Here is a 26,852-nt window from a genome sequence, read left to right as displayed (position 1 = left end):
GTAGAATGGGGAGCATTAACAATAGCATTCAGTCAGTGATAGACGCACATGAAAGACAACCCTAACTTCACAATATTTTTCACAATTTACAAATGTTGCTGCAGCATATAGGAAACACTATGAATGGATGTCATTCATCATAGAGCAAAGTGACTTGGATTTTGTCAAGCCATCATTCAGTGCAACATTCCTTTGTGTCAGAGAGTCTCCTCTAATTACTTCTTGCCTGGAGCTTTGCAATACAAAGCCTCTTCACCTCAGGCACAGCATACTGCCTTTAATCCTCAGCGAGTCTGCATAGGATCAGCCCCATCTAAACCTTGCCACTGAAAGGTCATCTCTATTGCGAATGGTCAGATGGTCATCTTTTAGGGTCTGAAAGGTGAAGTACCACCTACTGCTTCCAGTTATTAAGATGTATTGCATGTCACTCACCTACTGCCTACTCGTCAAGGACACAAATTATAATAGCCCAAAAAAAAGGTTAAAATATAGTTAGTTGAGGTTTCTGTTGATACTGTGATCATCAACTGTTTCTTAATTAAATCAACAGGATCTAAGTCACACATTGTTCTGTTCTGGTTGTTACTGCATGGTGATTTTATTATTAATTTAGAAAATCTCCCCTTTTTCCTTAGGCAGGGCTGTATTAGTCATTTAAAGTCCAGGGCGTAGACCAAAGGTGACCAGGCCTTTGCCATTAAGGCCTATAAAGTTCAAACCCCCCCTATACTTTGGAATTTATGCTGGCATCCATGCCACTTTTTATATCACCTCTTAGAAAATGCATTATATTGTTGCAATTTTGTGTAACTGTTATTTTATTCTAATGTAAACGTATTGTAGTTAATATTGAAACAATTTCTTCAGGTTAACTGACTCTAACAGATTTAAATTAATTAAGATTTTAGAAAATACGGAGAACTACCCTAAACATGCTTGTTATGGTCAAAACAAATTGCTTTACACCAATATTATCAAAGGCTCACCTCACAAAACTCAGTCCAATACTGTGAGATAATACACAGAATTTAATCTATTTAAATGTATTGTTTAGTTTTAAAGTAAGGTTAAACGGTTAAAAAGGTTCTGTAACTTTTCAACAACAAGACAAATACACAATATCATAACTTTTATTCTGTGTTATACTAATACATCTACAGTTGATTGTACTTGCAGTGACTAAAAATTTCAAACATACACAATGTTGCTTCACTGTTGCATGCAAACACATCTCGGTTCCCCTGCCCTGAGGGGCAGAGCGAGAATCCTGGCAAGGCTCAGGATTGGGATCTGGTCTGTTGGTGCCTTCTTATAAAGGAGGAGTGAGTGTCTCAGGGTCTCTCACTCTCTGCTCTACAGGATGACTGACACTCCTGCTGCTGTTCAATCAATGAGCTAAGTGGAGCTCACTGAGCACTGCGGTCCTCTGCCGTTCCAGCTACCTTCTTCAAGTCTGCATTTTGGGCTGCGCTTGGACACTGAAATACTAGAAATTACAACATTTCCAAAGGAGGTTGGACTGTGAGTTGATGTTAAAACAATTGCTCATTTGTTTAAAGGATAGACCCCACATTTTCAACAATTCAGTATTTTGAAATTTGACTTTTACCCTTCAATCAACTGTTTTCTGAGATGTTTTTAAACTTAACAGATAAAATGTACAGATGCACAAAATCAATGAATTTGATTTATTTTGATTTGTTGTTATTACTTTTCTCCATAGTTGGGAGAAGGATGTTCCTCTCCCCTACATCGGTGCTGCTGGTCACAGCACTGACCATCGTCTGGGCCCAGAACCTTTACGAAGAGAGGAAAAGCAAGAAATCCAGGGCCAAAAACCTGGCAGTAAATATTCATGACGGACAAGGTAAGACAATGAATTAAAAATAGAATGAACAACATATATTTTATTCCAATTAGCCTACCAATTGTCTTTTTGGTGAAGGAAATTCAACATCATGTTGCTTCAGTATTAGGTTCATGTATTGTTATATTGTTCATATCTTATGCTTATTGTACTAATCTGCAGTTCTCTCCTGTGTGAAGAATTACAGATTTGTAAGAAAAGAAAGCATCATTGTGACATGAAGTTAAATCCAAAAGTATATCACTTAATCAAAGCAATAACACTTAAAAATAATGTTGTATTGCCAATGATCAGTCCTTCCTCCTGCCCTGTGTTCACTCAGCCATCCTAGATGAGGACTGTGGCTTGGAGCTCTCCTTCCTGTTGGACAGCTCTGAGAGCGCCAAGGACAATCATGAGCAGGAAAAGCAGTTCACTATGAACGTGGTTGACAGGCTCCAAGGGCTACAGCTGAAGACCGGCCGCAACTTGAGTTTAAGGGTGGCTCTGCTGCAGTACAGCAGTCACGTGATCACAGAGCAAACCTTCAGAGACTGGAGGGGCACAGAGAACTTCAGGACCAGCATTGCTCCCATCATCTACATTGGGCATGGCACCTACACCACCTACGCCATCACCAACATGACCAAGATCTACCTGGAGGAGTCCAGCCCCGGCAGCATCAAAGTAGCCCTGCTGCTTACAGATGGTATTTCTCACCCAAGGAACCCTGATATTTTCTCTGCTGTTGCTGATGCCAAGAACCAGGGCATCAAATTCTTCATTTTGGGCATCACGCGGGAAGCCAACGAGCCAGCCAATTTAGCCCAGCTTCGTCTACTCGCCAGCTCCCCGGCTTCCCAGTTCCTCCATAATTTACAGGATGAGAACATTGTTGAAAGAATCGTCACTGTGATTGTGAGTATAATACCTTTCTTTCAGCAGGCACCACTGAGAAGAAAAAGGGATGTATTTGCTTTGACTAAGGATCTATTCAGAGTTGACACATGGACATGCTTGTTCAGGTATTCCTATTGGGATGGAATGATGAAAATGCTCTGGAGAAACAAATGAAAGAAAATCTTTGACAGCACTGGATTTTAACCTTTTACACAGCTTTAGAAAACTACAGTTTGACATCTGCATGAGCACATCCCCTAGCATTCCCAGAAATCCTCACGACTTGCATTGTTACAGTGTCATATAACTTGAAGTTTTCAGGAATTTTTATTGTCTTTCTTCTTTCAAGTTAAAGTTCCCATGCCTTTGGTTTTCCCAAACCTAAGTGTGCATGAATTTTTCTTTTCATTTATTGTGCTAATAAATGATCAGGACAAATCTGTGTCTCTAAGCAATAAGTGAACAAATCTCACTTAGGACAATATTATTGCTTTAATTCAAATTATTGCAGATATTCATTAACTTTTGTTTTCTTTGCAGACTGGCTTGGCTGATGAAGGAGTAAGTATTATTACAATTAGACAGCTCATATAGAACCTTTTGAAATTTGATAATGTGTGATTAGGTTAGAGTGTATATAATTACATTCATAACAGTTTACCAAATGTGTCTTTTGTGCAGTGCCCTCTGGCTCAGAGATGTGCTTGTGAGAAAGGCGAGAGGGGAACAAACGGGCCTGCGGTGAGTATTTAGCCTCAAACTTTTCTAAATATTCCCCAAACAAAGGGCAGTTTGCTTTGAAGTGTCACAAGTCAGAAGAAATTATTCCTGGAATCTTGTGCAGAGAAATCTAAGATGATCCTGATAGTTTAGGAAAGGTTATCGTGGAGTTTTTCAGGATAATTGCATAGTTTTTTCTCCTCAGTATAGCTTGTAGGTATTTGCAGAAGTAGGGTAAGTGGATAGGTGGTCCTGCCCCACATTCTAAAAGCAAATCTATGGCAACAGGAAAAGGAGATCACAGACTGTGGTCTGCTATTCCTGGGGAAATATGTTTGTTGTGCCCAAATATTGTACATTTCTCATGTAACATATGATGTCCCCCTTAGAAAGAAGAGGCATAGCATTAAGAACTCCACGCACTATAAAACTGGACCTTGGGCCAACATAAATCCCACAGACTACCCATACTGCCACAGACAGCAAGATAGAAGGACTACGTCATTTCTGTGTGATGCTAGAAGAAGATGATCCCATCTGCTATAGACACACACTCAGAGAGCTCAGGTAGTGTCAAGCTTTTCAGCAAACCTGGCAGATAATCATGCTGCTGACGGACAGCTGCATGGCCATTAACCAGGTGCTTTCTCCTCAGAGAGATTCTTCAAATTCTTACACTCAGACGAAGAGGCTCTCATAATTGCTCTCATTAGTTTAATGGGCACAAACAAGTGATTTCTGGTGGATAGCAGTTGATACACGCTGTCCAGGTGCAGCTCTAGACATTGACCCCTGGCCCCTGTAGACAAGACACCTCATGTCCACCTACGGCTTCAACTGTCATGTAGCCCTCACATCCACAAGCACTTATATCACACATTCAGACATCAGCCCAGTTACAATGCCTGTCTAGAGATAAAGAAAACTTTCACTTTGCATTGATATGGTCAAGATGACCATTATTTTTAGGTTTTGGGTCATAGACCTGTTTGTCATTAGCAACTTTAATAATAATAATAATTAGTTCTGTTGAGATAATATATACTTTATTGTCGAGCAGGGAAATTTATATTTGGCTCCAAGCTTCTGCATTACACCACGTCACAATACGTCATATAACTGTAATTCTTTAAAATAATAAAAGACAACAGCTTCAATTGATAAAACCAGGTATCAATTCAAATAGAAAATCTTAGTGCCCAAATAAAATCTATATACAGTATTTCATCCTGTATTTTGGCCTGAAGGCAACAACACAACTTCTGGGTTTAGAATTAATGTTGGGTCGTTCAGTATCTTCTGTGTCACCCTGAGCACAGATTGTTCATATAAAGACTGAAGAGAGGGATGTTCTTTCTCGTCTGAATAAGACTTGCAAGCTTAGACTTTAGTGCGAACAGGTTACCACCCAAACTTGTATGCCATATCGTAGACACTCTTTTTGATAGAACAAAATCATGAGTTTACTATTCACACCACTGTTCCAGCCTTCTAAAATATGTACATCCTCTTTTGTACTCTAGAACAAAGGTTTTCAACATGCACATGACATGTGGACAACAAGACGTGAACAAAATGTCAACCTAACCCTGACATTGTTTTATTCTTCAGGGGAAAAAAGGTCGCCCCGGAGATGATGGAGCCCCAGGGGGTAAAGGGCAAAAGGTGTGTGCTTTTTGATGGACATATGGACTACAAATGTGTCAGCTGGCGGGCTCCTTCAGGTGTAATATAATACCTCCTGAGTGCTCTGCACCTAAATACTATGTTACATTTTGGAAAAGGTTGTCAGGCTTCCGGAACTAGGTCATCCAATGTCTGTTAAGTTCTAGGACTGGTTACATATTATATATGATTATCATTTAGTGTTTGGGGCTCATACACATTAGTATAAAATGTGTTAAGTTTACTATTAATGTTGTTGTTACAGTAGGTGAAAGATGTTTAACTTTTCCATGTCTTTTACTTTTGTTTCTCTTCTTAAACTGTTAGACCTGCAAAATCAGACTATTTATTCTGTGTTAAGGTACTTCACTATACAGTGGCTGTAACTCGTATTCATTGATATAATGAGTCTGTGAACTTTCTGTCATATCAGGGAGAAGCAGGACTAAGTGGTCTACCCGGGCGTGAGGGGGCTGAGGTAAATATCGCTGTTTATCACCAAAATTAAGCAATATTCATTAATGTCTCAGTAGTTTCTTAACACATAACATCTCATACATTTTTTTTAAAGGGAAAACCGGGTTACAAAGGAGATATGGTATGTGATTTAGATTAATGACAATGATAACATTATTTATTTATAAAATACATATTTTGTTGAAGACTATACAAGCCGATGCAATACTTGTCATTTCTTCCCAGGGTGAGAGGGGTGAGTGCGGCACACCAGGAATCAAAGGAGACAGGGTACAACTGCACTGTTCACACTAGATATACTGAACATTATATATTATATTTCCAGGTTGATACTTAATACTTACTGTCCATACTGTGTATGATCTTATGGCCTTTCTCTTCCCTGTGTGGTGGGCTTCAGGGTCCTGAGGGTCCAGTTGGAGGAAGAGGACTCAGAGGTCTGCAGGTCAGTAATATTTCAGTAGTAAAATATGCAAATCTTGTGTTTAAAGAGAGTTAGTAAATTATTTTTAGTAAAAAGGAAAATACCCTCTATAAGAAAGAAAATAGCTGCAGAAATCACCACTTCATGTGAAACACATGCACACACACAAACACACACATATTCTAATGTTTCTGGATATTCCTTTATTAATGTCTGTATTATATGATGTTTCTGCCCAGGGGTTACCGGGACCACACGGAGACATTGGACCAGAGGGCCTTCAGGGAAAGCAGGTCAGCCCCTTTTTGAACAACATTTACTTGTCTCATTGTGCACATCTGCTGTGACATTTACATTTCCTTTTATGATTAGTTTAAAGTAGAGTTTGGAGCTTTACCACCCTGGTCTTTACCGTGCAGCACAGAGGCCTGTTTGTCTTGTAATAAACCCCTGTGTGAACACTTGGCAATGAGCCAAAGTCTTTCCCATCATACCTGTTATTTACCAGAGCAGGGCTGAGCTATCAGCAACAAATTTCACTACAGGTTCCCCAAATGTTCTCCTTGTATCCTGTTTCTAAATACAGACTAGGAAGTGCCTACAGCATTGTTAGCATCTCCAACAAGACCTGTAGTTAATAACATACAAGGAAAATCAGTGTCTGCTCGGTGTCTCGCCATGTGAAGACATGTAGGAAGCATCTGCAAAAAGTAACAGGACCCTTGGTGGTCCCTAGGTTGTATAATGTGTGTATATGTTTCTCAAAAGACTCAATATGTGAAATTCTAAGTGTGCCTCTCACTCCACAGCCCTCACAATCAAATAAGCATGACAGGAACTAGGAATGATTAATCATTCAGATAAATTTGCAATGTAGTAAAATGGTACATAGGAACTATTAGATTATGTTAAAACAAGATATAATAATAATAATATAACAGCTCTTGATGACAGGCCCTACATTTTTGTTTTCACCATTACTTTTTAGAAAGCCCAAGCAAATTTTGTAATCTATCTAAACTTTGATGTTGTAAAGAGCTTCCAGCAGTTCTTTGTTAATTTGAGACACTGTTGTTTGAGGTTTCTTGAACTTTGAGGTATTACTGGAGCTCAAATTTAGCTCCTATTTGTCCAGACTTGCAGGTAGAGATCAAATATCTCGCCCAGTACACAAAAGATTTACAGTATTATTTTCAGCTTCAAAGAAGCATGTTACCTGCATATAATGTGTGTAAACAAAAAAAAGGTAAAAGGTAAAAGATTAGGTATTGCTTTTTAGGGGTGCAACTTAGGGTTTAATTAACCAATAAATAAAGGCTAAAAAGATTCTAAAAGAACAAAAGCAATATAAAATGATATTCTAAACTAATGGTTATTTTGATATATTGATTCATGATTTAAGCTCCAATGCAAACTGATGTTAAGTTATATGTTTGTGATCACAGGGTGAACGTGGCCAACCCGGCCCTCCAGGAATTCAGGGGGAAACTGGCGTTGGACTTGCTGGACCAAAAGTAAATCATGTTATGGATTATCCTCTGAATATTTATTCTCGTACTATATTATTATTTATTTGCTATCTGCTATTCTTTTACTAAATTAAGTTACTTTATAAATCTGCAGGGTGACATGGGATTCCAGGGTCGAGCAGGTCCTCCCGGTCCTCATGGAATAGGTGAACCCGGCCTTCCTGTAAGTTAAGAAGAAACAGTCTGTGCTATTCCCAAACTTTGAATGTTTAATTGTGTCTATAATGTCCATATTTGTTTCAGTCGCAAATGGGATCTGTTGAGAAAGCATTGCACAAAGGTACTTTGACCTGAGCACTGTTTCGGTGACACATTGTACACTCTGGCTTTGCTTACAGGGGCCTCAAGGACCACAAGGTGTTCAAGGGGGAAAAGGACCCCATGGTGAGGGGTTTCCCGGATCAAAGGTATTATTTTAAGTCTATCATAAGAGAACTCATCAAAACAATAGTAACATTGTCTTGGTGAAAACTTTAATATACCAAAATGCTCCGCTAACTTTCTCTATAGTGTACAACAGAAAGAGAAAGAGAATATTCTTTAAAAAAAATTATAAATAATAAAAGTATATTAATCAAGTCTGAACACCTTAATATCATATGTGTTACAGAATAATAAAAAAATGTGAATTAACAAATATGCATATAAGGAGAGCTTATCAACAGTGGTCTACAGGGACACTGGCCAGATGGAGATGTCAATCAAATAGAGGAGACCCATTTAAATATAGAATCGAAAAATTGAGGCAAGAAAAGTTCCCGCTATCCCATACATTAATTACTCTGTTAAATCAACTGCACAATGCTTAACAGAGAGCAGAAAATCTAGTCAGTAAATAACAACAACTTGATGCACTCTTAACACTCTCTAATAGTATGGCTCAATCATTTGATGTGGGATTTCCAAAACATTGGGTAAAGCAGTGAGAATGACCAGCTGGCAGTGAAGCAATTATTTGATTTTGTCTTTGGCTTCAAGCTCTGCTTATCCCTCAGTTAAATCAAAGGCTGATTATTTTGAGTGATGTAAACATGCTTAATGTACGGTGGACATGAGAGCTAGACACACTGCAGATTAGTTAAGAAAACACATGCAAACAGACACACAGAAGCAAATGAAGAAACATCTTCCCCAAACTTGACAAAAATACGCATTTAGATAAAAGCACTACAGGAAGCTCACAATGCAATGTAGACTGTTTCAAGGGGACACTTAAAAGTGATGCACACAGCTGGAACATGCTTGTTGCCATGGTTTGTGGCTTGTGATGTTATTGGAGTCGGCTATCTAAGTAATTTTTTGGGGGGGTTATTTAAAAAAGTGATGTCATGATTCAGATATTATGCTGTTCACTATAGCGTTAGCATTGTGTTTATTATTATTATATTATCTGGATCATAAGATCCCAATGTTAAAATAAGCCCCAAAAAGCTCAAATGTTTTAGGTAATTTTCCAACACAACCACTCATAAGCTACAAACCATGACAACAACAACAACAAGCGCGCCCTGGCTGGGTGCATTACTTTTTAGTGTCCCGTAGAAACAGTTTCTCTTGTGTTGAGAGTTTCATGCAACATATTCCTCTATTAGCAGTTCTTTTTCTAAATGTGCTGTCAAATTGATGTTTCTGAAATGTTGTGCATGTGTCATCAAATTGGTGATGTTTCATAATTTGCCTGTGTTGTGTATGTTTGTATGTATTTTCTTAATTTGCAGTTAGTTTTGAGATTTCAGAGCCACCATAGAATATAATGTCAACCTGACAGAAATATCAAATAAGGGGCTGCAGCTATCCTTTAATTGATGAGCAGAGTGCAACATATTTGTATGTTTAAAAGTAACTATACATTATACCAGGAGAGGGAAGATCATGGGAACGCCCACACCCGTAACCCTGGAAATGTCCTCAAGCAACAGCACATCTGTTATACCTGTGTCAGACTTCCGACCTGTTATAGATTGTACTCTTCTGCTGACTTTTACCTCTTGTAAAAAGGGGATCAGAGTGCTTCTGTGAGAGGTGACCAAACCCTCTCTTCTCCACACACACACACAAACACACACACACATACACACACACAAACCAACTTAGCGTTCGCATGAGCAGATCTACATGTCTGCATTTCATTACACTTGGATGTTTCTGAGGCTGCTCCAATTAAGCAACCAGTTCACTTCATGATTCATTGACTCTGGAAAAAGTTAATGCAGTCAAGAAGTGGCATGAAAAAAAACCCTGTTCAGTTCTTTGTGCGTTCATTTGCTTTGTATCAATCACAAGTGGATAACAGGAGCCAACATGCTCTTCTTTCACACTCGCCTTGCTGAGAACAATGCAGACTTGGCTGTGACCCAAAGGGAAGTGGCTGTGATGTAACTGACAGAAATAACCTGATTTTGTTCCACAGGGAGAACGGGGACTCACAGGACCGAGGGGGCCGAGGGGACAGCAGGGTGCAGGAATCAAGGGAGAACGGGTGGGTAATATATATATCATCTAACAAAGAGAATATACTGCAAACACTCAGGTTACCCCAACAAAGGCTCTTTAGGAGGGAGCCCAAAATATCAAGATGGCATCTTGGAATACTAGACTGAATTAGGTTGATTCTTGTGTTTCATGGCCTGTTAGGGCTACCTGTTGAACATTGGAATAGTACATTCCCGGGGTAACGATTGTGCTATACTTGAAAGGATAATTTATGTAGTATTTATGTAATTTATGAATCATCTGAACCTTTTTGCCCAAAATAAATAGACTCTAGGCAAAGGATTTTCTTGACAAAAGTACCTCACATGTGACAGTCCAGGTATAAATTGTATTGCGGACCCAAAAGCATCCTGCAGAGGCAGTTTACTTTATATTGGTTAATAAACAAGGTAAGCAACAGGTTAGTCAATGAAGGAAAACAAGTCCAAAAAAGACATGTGTGGATCAGAGCAGGTAGGGGAGGTGTTACTAATGACTGACTAGATATTGATTATGTATGTAACATATGCACACCTATGTTGTCAACGTCACTGAGATGATAATTTTGTATTAAACTGACTATGGTGTTCCACTTCCAGGGGGACTCGGGACCTCTAGGTTTTCCAGGGCCAACTGGACTGCCAGGAGCAGGCATACAGGGAGAGAAGGTCAGCAAAATATTTTCATCTATATTTCCTCAATGTCACACTGACATATCAGGACATGGATTAGTAGGACACTCTGCAAGGAACGCCTTCTAATCTTTATTTCTGATCAGGGAGTCGAGGGTCCAAGAGGTCCACCAGGAGTCAGAGGACATCCAGGAGAAGGTTTACCCGGATCTAAGGTTTGTTAAAAAAGCTGCTGTAAGTATTTAGGATGGTTTCTAAAGTTATTATACTGTTGATCTCACTTTCAGATTAAATATAATAAAGATATAACATCTCATTTGTTATTTACAGGACATTATGTATTGTACATTGTCAAAGATAAGATGTGTAGCCATTAATAAACGGGACAAACAACATACAAAACAAGTGCAGAACTCACAGGTGTGCTCCATTTTTCTCATATTTACCCATGCTGTTGCTATTTCTATTCTAGGGAGACCAAGGTTTACCTGGAGAGCAGGGAACCACAGGAGAAAGAGGCTTTGGTGAGCCTGGTTCAAAGGTAAACAAGTCACTTTAATAATTGCCTATATAGTAAGCATGTGTTGAGTGCTAATGTACTGAATCCTTTGAATATCAAATAATGCCATTCTACTGTTACAGGGAGAGCCTGGATCATTGGGTTTGGGTGGCCTGCCTGGTCTTCCAGGAGAGGATGGCGCTCCAGGGCAGAAGGTAAAGAACATTAAAATTACATTATGCCAAGTCTCTGGAAACGTCCACTCTACCTCCCTTACTTTGTCCTTGATTATTTCCTAAATTATTTGTCACAGCTGAGTGACTGCTGTTGTCTCATCTACCTTCCCTCTCTTAGGGGGAGGCTGGTTTACCTGGTTTAAGAGGTCCTGAGGGAGCACAAGGAATTGGCATTCAGGGGGAGAAGGTATGATTTGTATTATATATCTGTGTGTTTGTCAGAATGTATACGTCAACAAATGTTGATAAGATAATGTGTGCTGTAATCCCTCCCAGGGTGACCAGGGTCTGAGAGGAATCCGTGGATTACATGGGCCTCCTGGGATCTCAGGACCCTCTGGACCAAAGGTAAGAGATAATGGATCAAGTATGCCTATTCTATTGTGGTGTGATATCTTGTGTGTTTAAGTAGTATTAACAGCCTCCCTCTATTTATTATATGATGAATACGTTGCTTTAGGGGATTTATGCCACACTAACCCAAACTTTGAATAGAGTCAAAAAACAAGTTTTTGTTGCATAAAGATATGAATTGGATCTTAAGTCTCTTGCAAAATCTCAACTTTCCAGGGTGAACGTGGGCTATCAGGCCAGCAGGGCATGCCGGGACAGCCAGGACGATCTATATCAGGTCCAAAGGTAAATAAATAAATGCTCATCAATTTTAACTCAGATCTTGGCACCGAGGTAGACAGGTAGCAGGCAGCCAGAAGAGCTGGCAGATAGAATCTGATGTGATGGAATGTTTCAAAAAATTGTTGCCACAAATCAAAACTATTTATTGTCTCCAGGGTGATGGAGGCCCGGCTGGCCCACCTGGTCCTGTTGGAGAAACAGGCCATGGATTGCCTGGTCCAAAGGTACTGTAAACACTGTAATCTTTTTCAGAGCATTTATTGGGTGTGAATGCTGGAAGCACCTATGGTCTTCTTTATCTTCATTATTATCCTGCCAAGTTTTTTGTCATTCAACTCCTTCCACATTTTCCAACATTGAAAATGCTTTTAAACATCAAAACATTCAGCCCAATTTCTAAAATATTGCGATTACTTTTATCATTGGAGAGTAGCTTTAAGATCTTCTGAAACAATTTCTTAGACCTGCTCTCATTCCCACCATTTATACCTTTCAGAAATCATTTTGGGTCAAATTGTAGGAAAATGTATGCTCATTCATACTATGTCACTCTGGAAGCAAACAGAGTTAAACATTTGACCATGTAAGCCTGAAAGTGACAGGAACTGAGACCAGAAATGTCAAAGACAATCAAAGGAAACACATCATTCAAAGTACTCCTACTATCATTTAAGTCCTTGCTCCCTCCAACTCCCATTTAAACAACTTTGATTGCTTACTCTATATTTTGCATCCATCATGGCATTCATACATTCCAACTACGGCTATATTCAAACCATAAAATGTTCCACATCATTCAAACATTGGTGGTTTTGTACAACTTTAAATCCAATTCATACTTTTTAAAAATATTGAAATTCATATTGAAATTTCCTGATTTGACCCAACCATTTCTCAATTTTCCTTTTCCTTGTTTGATTTCAGCCTAAGCTTTTTGCTGTATGTCATCGCCTCTCTCCCTTGCCTCTCCTGTTTCTCTTTCTTTCTTTATATATATACATTTATACGGAAGTTGCCTTTATTGTTCTAATCAGCATAATGTTGGTCCTAATCACTACATTTTGTTTAAACAGGGTGATCGTGGCCATCAAGGTTTAATAGGTTCAGTTGGTCCAAAAGGCGAAGGCGTCCCCGGCCCTGTGGTTCGTCTCATCAACATTTTGCTCAGAAATGTCTTTTACCAGTTAATCTTGTTCAAGCTGTAACAGTCTAAAATAATTTCTGTACTATTTTAGGGTCCTCCAGGCCTGCCAGGCTTACCGGGTGAGCCGGGTCCAGAAGGAGTAGGAATTCCTGGTCCCAAGGTTTGTGTCTACGTTTCTTTAGGTTTATTGTGTTTTTGCAAGTGTGTGTATCTATTGGTATACTTATGGTGCATTGATAATGTCATGTCTGTTTCAGGGGGATTTTGGCTTTAGGGGATTGCCAGGTTTGCCTGGCTCAGCTGGAGAGGGCTCACAAGGACCACCTGTAAGAAAAATGATCCAACAAACCGCTTAATCAAATTATAATCAATATTCAAATCTAAATCCTAGCTTATAACTACACATATTAAACATTTGGCAATATATGAGGTTAGAAGTTGCACTATGCTTATTTACCATATGCAAGTTTGCAGTTTTTTGTTTTTTTTTTATAAACAAGTGGTCTGATTACTTTTAAAATGTTGTTTTAAGGGTACTGTTGGGAGGACAGGACCTCCTGGTCCTGTTGGACCTTCAGGAGAAGGAATACAAGGCCCAAAGGTAACTGTTACCGCTGTTTTACACAAGCACTGCCTTTATTACAAAGCTCTTTTTAATCGAGATTAATTCATATCTGTCAAATGCAAGTGAGTGAAGCAATGTGATGTATTTATTTGGTGCTGACATGTTACGATTCTGCCTAACAAAGTAGCTGCAGGACAAAACATAGTAGATCAAAATAATTTATGATCTATCGAGAGTGTGGAAAGTTTCCGTATGATTCATTAAATCTAAAATCAAATTACAGGGTGAGCCGGGATCTCAAGGTATGACTGGGCCTAGAGGGCCTCAAGGAGATGGATTTCCTGGAGCTAAAGTAAGAGATTTACACATATCTTCTAAACATTCCATTGATATATGATGGCCTTTAACTGATCAATTACAATTGCCTTGTTGCAGGGTGATCGTGGATCACAGGGTGAAAGGGGAACGAAAGGTACAAGAGGTGACATGGGTGATCATGGAGTCCCTGGAGAAGCAGTAAGAATAACCTTACTTCCTGAAATAAAAATAATCAAACGGACAATGTTAAGTCTCAAAGACGCTAACTGTAATATTGTTTTCAATTTTTCTCCAAACCCAGGGAAGGCCAGGAACAAAAGGAGACCAAGGCCTCACAGTAAATTCATCAATTCATCTAATGTTTGAACATTCAATAAATTAGAGTGATTAATTACAAATATAAATATTCTTGTATATTTCAGAAAGAGGACATTATTAAGCTGATCAAAGAAATCTGTGGTAAGATTACAAGTCAGTTTATTGTTTTAGCTGTAAATAAAAAGCTGGTATCTAAAAGGAACACATCTGGAAATGTAAAATGTGCAAAGAGATCCGATATAATTACAAAGTAGGAAGGAGTCAAATTTTGTTATTGTATTGGTTCAGATTCTGACGCCATCATTTTAAATAGGTCACAATGTTTTATAGCAGTAATAATTGTAGTGCCCAAGGTAAAAAACTGTCAACACATATTCATACATACCTTCTCAAATGTATATTGCCTATAGCAAATAATTGCCCACTTACACATCCGGCAGACTTGGCGCAACATAAGCATTCTTTTGGATTCTTGTTTATGTCAACCTGACAAATATAAGTTTAATATTCACTCTCTTCTAGCTCCGTTTTGATCTACACTAACTCCAGAGAAAAATATCTTGAGCTGCTAATGATCTGCATTAGCCGCTAACTGTGTCTGTTTGCTGTTGTCTAGGTTTAAAGTGTTTTTTAAATGAAAACAGCTGCTTGTGTGGCTGGAAAACAATGAGAGTGGTAAGAGTGAACCAAAACAGTAACATTGACAGCAATAAAATCAAAACAGTTACCAGAAAAACAACAAAAGACTCACAGAGCTGAAGAGATGTGGCGTGTGGTGATGATTCTTTGGTTCATCTTGCCAGCCACCCCTTTCACATTTGATCAATTGTTACAATAAAAACATTAATTAGTGCAGCCTTAAAACTACCATTAGCTAAACCCGATTGAAGAAGAGTGTTGACAGTGTCTCATTGTTTTCAGGATGTGGCATCAAATGCAAAGAACGGCCAATGGAACTTGTGTTCGTCATCGACAGCTCCGAGAGCGTCGGCCCAGAGAACTTTGAAATCATCAAGGACTTTGTCACCAGGTTGGTCGACCGGACCACAGTCGGACGCAACACCACCAGAATTGGCCTGGTCCTTTACAGTCTGGATGTCCATTTGGAGTTTAACTTGGCTCGCTACATGAACAAACAAGACGTTAAGCAGGCAATCAGAAAAATGCCTTACATGGGTGAAGGCACCTACACTGGCACCGCCATCAGAAAGGCAACTCAGGAGGCTTTCTTCAGCGCTCGGCCTGGAGTCAGGAAAGTAGCCATCGTCATCACGGACGGTCAAACTGACAAACGAGAGCCTGTCAAACTTGACATAGCTGTGAGGGAGGCTCACGCTGCAAACATTGAGATGTATGCACTGGGGATTGTCAATTCTTCTGATCCTACACAGATGGAGTTCCTTCAAGAACTCAACCTAATTGCCTCCGACCCCGACAGCGAACACATGTATCTTATTGATGACTTCAATACTCTACCAGGTGATTATCACAGTCAAATGTAAAATGTTGTAATTATTATGCATGTAGTCAGGAGTGTGTTCATTAAAACATCTAGCTATAATTGCTTTCAGCTGAGCGGTTGGAAAGTAACTAACTGATTTCAAATTTTATTTTTTCAGCTCTGGAGTCTAAACTCGTCAACCAATTCTGTGAAGATGAAAATGGCGCCCTCATTTATAATCGCATTACAAATGGACACTGGAATGGCAACAATGGCCATGGGCATGGTATTAATGGAAACAATGGAAATGGAGAGAATACCAATAGACATAATGGACATGGCAATAATGGTAATGGTTATGGAAACAATGGACATGGGAACACCAACAATGGTCCCAATTACGAAGAGGAAATTCTAAATCAGAGACGTACCAACAGCCGAGGGCGTGGAGACACTTTCACACTGCCCATCAGTGCTGATCCTCTTCCCTTCCAGGTCTGAAAATTAATTTAGCATTGTTTCAATTAAAGAATACTCCTGTCATTTTCTTCATTGATTGTGCAGAATTAATCACAACAGTGACACATTTTATGTTGTCATCTTACGACAGGTGGTGGAAGAAGACGAAGGTGAAGATTTAGACCTAAGAGCCCAGGCGCGGGTTGGTAATACTGTAGCTAGTGTACCTGTAGGTAACAAAACAACATTTTTATCGCTTGTGAGAGAAAGTTCCGTCTCCAATGAGGCCGTCATATCTGCCTCTACGTCTTTATCCTCATCTAAAACGTCTGTGTCAACGCTGGGCTCAGTATCATCTTTAAACTCTAATCGGTTGCAGCCAGTGGGGAGTCCAGTCCTGTCTGAAGGTAAGTACGGCACTCCTGCTCAACAGACCTTTTTCACAGAAGAGATTTTGACGTTACACAGTCGTAAAAAAGCACAGGTGGTATTCATAAAATGAATGATGGCTGAATTGTATTTAGCTGCTTTGGTTCCAGGGTTCTGGTGTTGTGCATGCTGAATCATTGTCACACCTTTCAGGGATACTTCAATAGAACTGAGCCATCATTCATTCTTATTGGTAACACCTGGGCTTTATAAGTCATATAAGTCTAAATATCTGCTGTAAAAAAGGCCGATTCTCATTGAGGGCATAAACATTCTTTGAAAAACATGCATCTCACACAGCATTTCTTTTTCAGAGAAAAGAGATCCTCGCTGTGACCTTAACTTGGAACAAGGCACCTGCCGAGACTATAGCATCCACTGGTACTATGACAAGCAGGCCAATGCCTGTGCACAGTTTTGGTATGGAGGCTGTGGCGGAAATGACAACCGTTATGAAACAGAGGATGAATGCAAGAAGACCTGCGTTCTATTCAGAACAGGTAAATGTTGTATATTTTTAACAGCAAATGTGCATATTCTCTTTTTATTCATATTGTCTGAATGTTGCACTGTCTTGTCCCCAGCAGGATAAAAGGCCAAGATGAGGCCATCAGAAAGTGGACTTTACTTCACTGTGATCTGCTGTTCATTATTTTTAATGTGATGCATTGTGTCTGTTGGGTTCAGAAAACAATTTCATGCACTTTTTGAAAACTTTTGTCCTCACACAAAGGAATTTCGATAAAATAGCAAATCAGTGCTAAATAGTCATGACCAACTGAATCAAATCCTGACAAACTGTTGACATGTTGATGTTCCAACACAATGTTTGAGATAAACTTCTAAAAAAACAGACTTTATTACCTCAGTAAAAACCAGAAGAAATCCTTTATTCAGGGTTTGACTCTCCTGGGTTTCAAATAACAAATTCAGAAATATTATTACAATTTAAAATTAACCTATAGGTTATTCTTATACCTCTATGAGTCACATTATAGACATACCTTGTGTTGAAATTATGTACTGATATGCTGAGAACTTCTGTGTGTTTGTTGTTATTATGATGTGTCCGTCTTGGCTTTAACTGGCAGCTGTAACAGAGGGCAAAATCTCTCTGGGTACTGCTTTCAGAGGTCTACTGCGATTGCCATCTTATGATGAAGATTGAGGCTTTCAACAATCCATCCATTAAAGGTCTGCCTATTTGGGCAGTGTGTGATATCTGAATATATGTTTTATATGTTTTAATAATAAAATGTAAATGTTGTTGGTTAGCCTGTTTTTGTGTGTTTATTAAGGGGAATTACATTACATTACATTACAGTCATTTAGCAGACGCTTTTATCCAAAGCGACTTACAATCAGTAGTATATTACATATCATTCACCCATTCACACACTTATGACAGGCTACCATGCAAGGTGCCACCATCAGACTAACTAACATTCATCATCCAGTCCACACCGATGGCAAGCCTTCGGGAGCAACTTGGGGTTAAGTGTCTTGCCGACTGCCGAAGCCGGGTATCGAACCACCGACCAGTATTATTAATCCATTATAATCGTCATCTAATATCAATGTATTGAATGACATTTCTAAATCTTACTTTTGAACTAAATGTATTTTCTTTTGAATGTAAAGAATATAGGGTTTCCCTTTTGCACATGAATATTGTGCTATACAAATTAAGTCTTGTCTTTCTCTATCCAAAAGTTTTTAACATGTTAATTGATAGGTCTTTCCAGCACACCTGCCTTTATTGGGGCATTAGGTTCAATAGTTTCTATTCCACAGCCAAATGGCCTTTTCCCAAAGCAAAGGCAATTTTCCACTTATTAAAGGTTACAATTATGTCTCTAAAACAGAAACAATTAGCTGCCCTTTTTCACAGCAGACATTCTGACATGTCCCAGTGTCCCATGACAGAAGATTAAAAAATTAAAACCAAACACAACAATGTTCATTGGTGAAATTCAGATTTTATTTAAAGAAGTAATAATACATGTTCAAACAAAACTGTGCCACACTTTGTGAGATTGAGAACAGGTCCAGAATATTGTCCTCTTTGCTTGCCGTCTGTTGCCATGGTGATTATGACGCTAGAGAGGCTTCGGATTAGCCAGGCTGCAGTTAGCTAGTTAGCGAAGCAACGCTAGTTAGCTAGTTCATAAACTAAGCCGAGGGGGTTATTTCCTGCAGTCATGGCGTCTGTTTTGGATGCTCTCTGGGAGGACAGAGACGTCAGATTCGACATAACAGCACAGTAAGTTCCTTCACTGAAGTAGTTTGGAGTTATTACAACATCGTGCAAACAAGCTAACTAGCTTAGCTCGGTTATGCTAATTGGACAACTATCAATCTGTCAATCCGTCCTGCACACAGGCAGATGAAAACCCGTGCAGGAGAAGCACTGATAGACTGTCTGGACTCCATAGAAGACACGAAAGGAAACAACGGAGATCGAGGTATTTAGTTATATTGTAGTTTAAAACTATCTGTCTGAACTCACCTCATATGTGTGATAATGTATTAAATGTATTTACAGGACGACTACTGGTAACAAACCTGAGAATCATTTGGCATTCTTTGGCCCTGCCAAGAGTCAATCTGTGTGAGTACCTTTAGGATGTTTTCCTTTTTTTTATAGTTTGACTATAAAGAAAAAAAGTTGAATATTTCTGCCCTCTCTTGGAAGTGCATGGCATTCATTAAAATATGTAATATGAAGTGGACTCAGGTTTAATGACTTTCCTGTACACCCTCCATTTAGTTTCCCCTTTTTGCTTAAACCTTACCCATATTGCAATGACCATTCATAATAATTCAGCAGACATACAGTACCAGTCAAAAGATTGGACACACCTTCTCATTCAACTACTTTGAAGAATGTAAAATATAAAACATATTCTGGTTTGTTGAGCATTTGTTTGTTTACCACATAATTCCATATGTGTTCCTTCATAGTTTGGATGTCTTCAATATTAATCTACAATGTAGAAAAAAATAAAAATAAAGAAAAACCATTGAATGAGAAGGTGTGTCCAAACTTTTGACTGGTACTGTAGCTGATGTCTTCATGTCATTATGTGAGTCATATGTTCAATCAACTTTATTTTACAGTGTTAAAATGAGTCAGCACTAAAACTAATATCTAGTGCTCTATGATACATTATGAAAGGGCACACTGAGAAGCAAAATAAGAAACTAACCATTAAAAGATATCAAATCAGAGATGACCCCTGAGTGAGGTTTATGTCTTAAGGCTCCTACTTTGCTTTGAGTGCCTGCATTTCCAAGTTCATGTCAATAAAGTACAGAGTCAAGATGATAAGGAGAAGTCAAGTGTGGAACACATAAAAAATCTCACCAACCTAAATGCAAATCTTTTTTTTTTCCCAGCTGTGGGTTACAACTCCATCATTAACATCACAACAAGGGCAGCTAACTCAGTAAGTAAACATTTTGTTCATACATATGGCTATTCGTTGTTTTAATATTATCTGATAAATTCAAATCCAGTGTATTTGACCATAATATTTTTACATTTCCTCACATACATAACATATCATTTATATATAATAGGCACCAAACAAATGTTCGATTGCCTCAAACTCTGTGTCTGCTTTGGAGTTGAGTCTTTTCATTTATCAATAACGGCAACATTGTTTTGACATGTGATTGAAGTATGCAAAGTAAATAATAAATGAAGAACTAAACAAATGTGACAAAAAAACCATGCCATTTAATAAATGTAATGCTATTTTCCAGAAATTGAGAGGCCAAACTGAGGCGCTCTACATCTTGACAAAGTCCAACAACACAAGATTTGAGTTCATTTTCACCAATGTGGTTCCAGGAAGTCCACGGCTCTTTACTTCTGTTATTGCTGTCCACAGGTAAATCAATACTGATGTGTTAAATTATCTGATTACATTCTACATAGGTCAATGTCATACTAAATACTTTTGTTTTTGTTTTGCTACAGGGCCTATGAGACATCTAAAATGTACAGGGACCTGAAATTGCGAGCCGCTCTCATTCAAAATAAGCAGCTGAGACTTTTGCCCCGGGAGCAAGTGTATGATAAAATTAATGGAGTTTGGAATTTATCCAGTGATCAGGTGCTTCAATTATGTCAGTCAAAATGTTTTTCATCAATTTTGCATTTTCCTGTTTACCTAAGAGTTTTTTAGAGTTTATCTGACACACACACATATTACTTAGACTAACACTAAACTAGCTCTACAAAGGTGAAATGTTACATTGCATAGCCCAAATGTATTAAGTTGCAATACTTTCTCTTGTCATTTTAAATACACTTTAAATGATCAGTTCAGTTCTTAGAAATGTCAGTTAGAAATGTAACAAGTGTTTTCCCTTCTTTAAATACGTTGTTGTCTGAAACTAGGAGCCGTACTCTTTAAATTTGATGTGATAACTGGAGATAATTAGTTTGCAATGTGTGTAACTGAGTTTATTTTGTCTTTTTTAGGGTAACCTTGGAACCTTCTTTATCACCAATGTTCGGATCGTGTGGCATGCTAATATGAATGAGAGCTTCAATGTCAGCATTCCTTACCTTCAGATTGTAAGTAATACACAAAATAATACTACATATCTAGTCCTCACTTTCCACCCGACTTGTCATGTAAATGGTCAAAATTAGCATAAAGTTCTGCTTTGCAGAGCCAGTATATTTGCCTTTTTGTGGGGGTTTAATAAACTTGATTCTCCCTTTTCCTTTTTTTTGTTGCTATTTTATGGATCAAAATGTTTTGAAACTCAGATACTGTAATGTAAGTAATAGTACTGGTAACTTTGGCTTTTCCCCAAAACTAATATGTACCAGCCCTGTCTACATAATGTACTAACAAACATAAACACCATCTATTTTGTGCTCAGGAGCACATCAGTAAGAGAAACCTGTGTGGTTGTTAAATTGCAGAACGCACTTAAAATACAGTGATCTGCAACCTAAGGTTTTGTTTCTGTTGTAAAATCATGTGTTGTTTCTTTTTCGTTTGGATTGTGTTTCTGTTTTCATTTCTTTTATCTTTTCCCCTCAAGTGGTCTATCAGAATAAGAGACTCAAAGTTTGGCTTGGCTTTGGTGATCGAGAGTTCACGCCAGGTAAAATGTTTTTCATCTGCGGTTTGAGTCAAGTCACCCGAACTGATCACAATATAATGATTTAATACTTGTAATAATATAAGTGTGAGTAATAAACAAATATTATTTGGTTTTTAGAGCGGTGGCTATGTGCTCGGGTTTAAGATTGACCCTGTGGATAAGCTTCAAGACGCACTAAAGGAAATCAACTCATTGCATAAGGTGTACTCTGCCAACCCCATCTTTGGAGTGGACTATGAAATGGAAGAGAAGGTAGGCATCCAAGCACAATATTAGAAACAATGACCCTGAACACCTCAACAGTATAACATTAAAGCATGTCACAAAGGGTAGGCTGTTAAAACTGGAAAAAAAACAACTGGAAAATATTCTACATGTCTGTTTTTGAATTACTGTGTAATTTCCACAGCAAATTTGTTCAATCTACATTCCCATACTTGTTTTGTATACTCCTTTGTCACAAGTTCAGCTGATCCTGTTGTCATAGTGCTGTTTGTCCTAACAATGATTTCAGCCCCAGCCGTTGGAAGAGCTGACAGTAGAACAGCTTCCTGATGACGTGGAGATAGAGCCCGATGAGCAGACTGACGCTTTCACTGTGAGTTACACTCATCACCCCTCCGGGAGTCAATGGTTTAGTTTTCAGACTCTCAGAATAGCTGTCAGCTAATGCCCTTCAGCTTAATGAACAAACATGAATTTATGTTGCCTAGTGCTCATGAGTGTACGGAGCAGTGCTCATCAGACAACAATAACCTCTTATCACAGACAACATGTCCCAGTTTCCTTTTATTAAATGTGTGAATTGTGTGTGTTGTTTGCCCACAGGCTTACTTTGCCGATGGAAATAAGGTAAAGTTCCACAATCAGTTTTATCACCAGCTATAATTGTAAAATATGTTGTATAGTATGTTATGTTTAACTCTTTTTATTTTTATTTACTGATGTTCCAAAGCAACAAGACCGTGAGCCGGTTTTCTCTGAGGAGCTGGGCCTCGCCGTCGAGAAGCTGAAGGACGGCTTCTCACTTCAAGGACTGTGGGAAGTCATTAGCTGAAATAACATAAAACTAATTAATATTTTTTTAGAGGTTAGGTTAAAAGTTGTACAGTTAATGCACTGATACCTTTTCATGAAAATAAAAATATATTACATGTAGATTATATTTATTATGATAATATTGTATTAAACTGTTTCTCGTAATGTCTAGAATGTGAAAAAAATGCAGTTTTATAGTTAATAAATGCATTTAAATAAATATTGAAGAGTATGTTTTTTTTACCTTTCAATATCACGAATGCAGTAAGTTTATATTGTATCTCACACACAGTTCATTTGTATCTGGAAAGAACACGATGATCTCGGGCTAAATACATAACTGCACAAGGTGCTACAGGATTTTAAAAATAATGAAAGAGGACAAACAGTCACCTCCTGTGGTTGCAGCTGTTCACTGACCCTTTCCTCTTGTTAGATAACTCCCCTGTGGATGTGTCACAAACCAATCCTGATCACTGCAGTGAAATGGTCATCACTATCAGTGAATCATGACTCACTCCACATCTAGATGTCTCCAGAACACACAGACTTGTACTAAATGCAAGCCATATTTTTTAACATATATTTGCTGGAACAAATAGTCCTGCCAATATGTTAACATGTTTTGCTGTTTTTCTCTAAAATTATATATTTCACCTTATTAGATAGACAAATGAAATTGAAATTAAAAGATCATAGGTTATACAACAATGTTGTTACAAATCACTGGGGTGACAACGCTCCACAGTTGTTTTTACTCTATGACAGCTGTGTGAGCTCTCCTATTTGGCCAACATGAATTCTTCCTGGATGGGGTCGCTGGCTATATTTAGAGAGGGCACGGTTATATTGAAGTGGCTTCAGACCTGGCTGCCTATAGTTCTCCGTCTTCACCAGCCAGGATAGTCTGTCGCGAACACCTTCAACCTCTTCCTGTCCTAAAAGAATGGATCCTCAAAGCATGAGGGAAGATCTCCGTCTGTTTCAGAGCACTTTGCTGCAGGATGGATTAAAAGAGCTCCTGAATGAGAACAAGTTAATTGACAGTGTCCTAAAGGTTGGAGACAGAAGCATACCCTGCCATTGCCTCATACTGGCAGCTTGTAGTCCTTATTTCCGGGAGCTGTACTTCTCAGAAGATGGCAAGGAAACGGATAAAATGGAGGTTGTTCTGGAGAACATAGATCCCAACGTGATGGAGGCGATTGTAAATTACATGTACTCAGCAGAGATTGACATCAATGACGACAACGTCCAGGATATTTTGGCCGCTGCCAACCGCTTCCAGATCCCCTCAGTGTTCACAGTGTGTGTGAATTATCTCCAGAAGAGGCTGTCAAAGAAAAACTGCCTTGCCATCTACAGGCTGGGACTGCTGCTGGGCAGCGCCAGACTGGCACTGGCAGCTCGAGATCACATCGCAGATTGGTTCGAGACCATAGTCAAGGACGAGGTTTTCCTAGAGCTCGCTCCACCTGAACTCTTTGCCATCATTGGAGCAGATGCATTGAATGTAGAAAAAGAGGAAGTGGTGTTTGAGACCCTCATGAGGTGGATCAGAAAAGACAAAGAGAAGCGTGTGAAATCCTTAGAGGAGGCCTTTGATTGCATTCGTTTCCGTTTACTCCCAGAGAAGTACTTCAAGGAGAAGGTGGAGAAGGACGACCTCATTAAGGCTGATCCGGAGCTTCTCAAAAAGATCCAAGTCATTAAGGAAGCCTTTGCGGGAAAGCTGCCTGAGAAGAAGAAGGGCCAAGAAGATGTGGAAGGAGAGGAGGAAAAGTTGCCAGGCTATCTAAATGATACGCGCAGGTATGGCATGTATGCTAAAGACATGGTTCTGATGATCAATGACACCGCTAGCGTGGCTTATGACACCCAGGAGAACGAGTGTTTTCTTGCTGCGATGGCAGAGCAGATCCCCCGAAACCACGTCAGTGTGGTATCGAAGAACAACATCCTGTATGTGTTGGGAGGACTGTTTGTAGATGAAGAGGACAAAGAAAACCCATTGCAGTGTTACTTCTACCAGGTATAAAGATTCAATTTACATTGCAAATTAAAACTTTAAAAGTAATTCCCTCTTTTTGTTACTCAAATATATTAAAATGTGTCTTTCAGTTTGACAGTCTCGCTGCTGAATGGGTCGCTCTGCCACCCATGCCCTCCCCCAGGTGTTTGTTCGCTGTGGGGGAATGTGAAAATCTCCTCTTTGCTGTCACAGGAAAAGATTTACAGTCCAATGAGTCTTACGACACTGTTCTGTGCTATGACACTGAGTAAGTTCAGTTTGCCAACCGTTTGGGATGTATTCAGTAGATTTGTCTCATTGAAAGCTCCTATATTTACTGTTTAAATACTGTCTATCTACCCCTTTTTAGAAAAATGAAGTGGACTCAATCCAAAAAGTTGCCCTTGAATATCCACGGCCACTGTGTGGTCTCTGAGAACGGGCTGGTGTACTGTATTGGAGGAAAAACGGATGACAAGTAAGATTTAAATGCCGAAACAGTTTATAATAAGTCAAAATGTGATTTTAAAATGAAATTAACCCTCATCTGGAATCATATTTGTCTCACCGGTAAAGTAAAGCAACCAATAAGATGTTTGCATACAACCACAAGAGATCAGAGTGGAAGGAGGTGGCCTCCATGCAAACTCCCAGATCCATGTTTGGGGCAGTTGTCCACAACGGGAAGATTGTTGTTGCTGGAGGAGTCAATGAGGAAGGCCTCACAGCTGCATGTGAAACCTACGACTTTGGAACCAACAAGTACGTGCTTTTATTATTACGGTTCAGTTATATATATAGGCCCCTTAAAGTGTTGTGCATAGCTGGTTATTATTTTTTTCTGATACCAATTTTCATTTGGTTGTTCCCAATCCAAGTTTAGAAATAGATTTAACTTAACAGTGTGCAAATTAATTTCAGTCACATATTCATAAAAATGGTTGAGCTTTTAAACTTAGGGATGTGAATCTTTTGGTATCTCACCATTCACTCCCTCAACACAGATTAAATTGTGTATAAGATTAAGCAGTTTTTCATATTTGAAAGTCCCATCAACTCAATGAAAGAATGTAAACACACTACTTCTCCAATTAAAACATGTAACATTTTGGAAGTCGTGCATAGATACAGGCTCTTAAAAGATTGTTGTATTTCAAGGATATTTAAGGATTTTTCTTTTTTACAAAAACATAAATAAGGAAAAAAAGAAGTAACATTTGTGTATTTGCTGATCTGTTTGAGTACATCAAAAAACAAACAACACGGAGATGTGACATTAATACAGCTGAGTGCACCTTGTTCTAGGTGGTCACCCTTCACAGAGATGCCCCAGGAGAGGAGCTCAGTCAACCTGGTGAGCTGCGGAGGGCAGTTGTACTCCATAGGAGGCTTTGCCATTGTGCAGAACGAGAACAAAGAGTGTGAACCCAGTGAAATCATCGACATCTGGCAGTATGTGTTGATTTTGTTGCATTATATCTATAAATGTGTTAGGAAACAATGTCATCTTGCTCACTTTCTTTTACAAAGATAGCTCTCCTTTTACTCCCAACAGTGTATTATAATGACCTGTTTTAACTGTCTCACCAGGTTTGAAGATGACAAGAAACAGTGGACTGGTATCATCAGAGAGATGCGTTATGCAGCTGGTGCCTCCTGTGTGTCCATGCGTCTGAATGCAGCCAGAATGCCCAAACTGTGACAACCGTCCAGGGACAGACAGGGCTCTCTAACTTTACTGCTTTAGGCAAAATATTATGTACATGCTCTTATTTAGTGGCTTATTGTAATTTATCTTTTTAATGTAACACATGTCCCCTCTGCCTGTTCTGTGAGTGGTTTAATGAAATGCATCATGGTTTTAATTGGCTTTTTGTGTTGATTTCAGCCCAACGTTATTGATTCTGATCTACTAAAACACATCACTTCTACTCATTAAAAAGTATTAATACTGTTGAAT

At 38.8% G+C, this 26,852-nt stretch overlaps 3 protein-coding genes across 3 annotated transcripts; all 3 read left to right on the top strand.

The window, feature by feature from the left end:
- Positions 1–1,737: 1,737 nt before the first annotated feature.
- On the top strand, positions 1,738–17,305 carry col28a2a (collagen, type XXVIII, alpha 2a). Its single transcript, XM_054615789.1, has 35 exons — positions 1,738–1,870; positions 2,193–2,767; positions 3,290–3,310; positions 3,431–3,490; positions 5,081–5,134; positions 5,568–5,612; positions 5,706–5,732; positions 5,837–5,881; positions 6,012–6,056; positions 6,275–6,328; positions 7,481–7,549; positions 7,659–7,727; positions 7,903–7,971; positions 9,975–10,043; positions 10,636–10,704; positions 10,815–10,883; positions 11,141–11,209; positions 11,311–11,382; positions 11,522–11,590; positions 11,680–11,751; positions 11,974–12,042; positions 12,195–12,263; positions 13,113–13,181; positions 13,275–13,343; positions 13,441–13,509; positions 13,716–13,784; positions 14,032–14,100; positions 14,184–14,264; positions 14,368–14,403; positions 14,489–14,525; positions 15,306–15,863; positions 16,004–16,320; positions 16,436–16,683; positions 17,014–17,213; positions 17,298–17,305. The coding sequence occupies exons 1-35, from the start codon at positions 1,738–1,740 to the stop codon at positions 17,303–17,305; spliced, it is 3,723 nt and encodes a 1,240-aa protein (XP_054471764.1).
- Positions 17,306–18,797: 1,492 nt separating this feature from the next.
- bbs5 (Bardet-Biedl syndrome 5) lies at positions 18,798–23,014 on the top strand. The gene is made up of 12 exons (XM_054615634.1): positions 18,798–18,976; positions 19,096–19,178; positions 19,259–19,324; positions 20,113–20,162; positions 20,482–20,609; positions 20,699–20,834; positions 21,206–21,301; positions 21,781–21,843; positions 21,961–22,095; positions 22,358–22,441; positions 22,672–22,695; positions 22,799–23,014. Exons 1-12 carry the CDS (start codon positions 18,915–18,917, stop codon positions 22,898–22,900), a joined length of 1,029 nt encoding a protein of 342 aa, XP_054471609.1. The 5' UTR covers positions 18,798–18,914; the 3' UTR covers positions 22,901–23,014.
- Positions 23,015–23,827: 813 nt separating this feature from the next.
- klhl41a (kelch-like family member 41a) lies at positions 23,828–26,594 on the top strand. The gene is made up of 6 exons (XM_054615697.1): positions 23,828–24,913; positions 25,003–25,160; positions 25,263–25,370; positions 25,469–25,654; positions 26,198–26,344; positions 26,483–26,594. Exons 1-6 carry the CDS (start codon positions 23,828–23,830, stop codon positions 26,592–26,594), a joined length of 1,797 nt encoding a protein of 598 aa, XP_054471672.1.
- Positions 26,595–26,852: the final 258 nt, after the last annotated feature.

Source organism: Anoplopoma fimbria, chromosome 16, assembly GCF_027596085.1.
Source record: "Anoplopoma fimbria isolate UVic2021 breed Golden Eagle Sablefish chromosome 16, Afim_UVic_2022, whole genome shotgun sequence".
Taxonomy (NCBI): Eukaryota; Metazoa; Chordata; class Actinopteri; order Perciformes; family Anoplopomatidae; genus Anoplopoma; species Anoplopoma fimbria.
This window is presented reverse-complemented; position numbering and strand designations above follow the sequence as displayed.

Coding starts and splice junctions, on each gene's coding strand:
- col28a2a (XM_054615789.1), top strand. CDS start 1,738: ATGTTCCTCTCCCCTACATCGGTGCTGCTGGTCACAGCACTGACCATC. Junction 3,491..5,080: donor GGGGAACAAACGGGCCTGCG/GTGAGTATTTAG, acceptor TTTATTCTTCAG/GGGAAAAAAGGTCGCCCCGG. Junction 12,264..13,112: donor ATGGATTGCCTGGTCCAAAG/GTACTGTAAACA, acceptor TTGTTTAAACAG/GGTGATCGTGGCCATCAAGG.
- bbs5 (XM_054615634.1), top strand. CDS start 18,915: ATGGCGTCTGTTTTGGATGCTCTCTGGGAGGACAGAGACGTCAGATTC. Junction 20,835..21,205: donor GGAATTTATCCAGTGATCAG/GTGCTTCAATTA, acceptor TGTCTTTTTTAG/GGTAACCTTGGAACCTTCTT. Junction 22,696..22,798: donor ACTTTGCCGATGGAAATAAG/GTAAAGTTCCAC, acceptor GATGTTCCAAAG/CAACAAGACCGTGAGCCGGT.
- klhl41a (XM_054615697.1), top strand. CDS start 23,828: ATGGATCCTCAAAGCATGAGGGAAGATCTCCGTCTGTTTCAGAGCACT. Junction 25,371..25,468: donor GGAGGAAAAACGGATGACAA/GTAAGATTTAAA, acceptor TCACCGGTAAAG/TAAAGCAACCAATAAGATGT. Junction 26,345..26,482: donor GAAATCATCGACATCTGGCA/GTATGTGTTGAT, acceptor CTGTCTCACCAG/GTTTGAAGATGACAAGAAAC.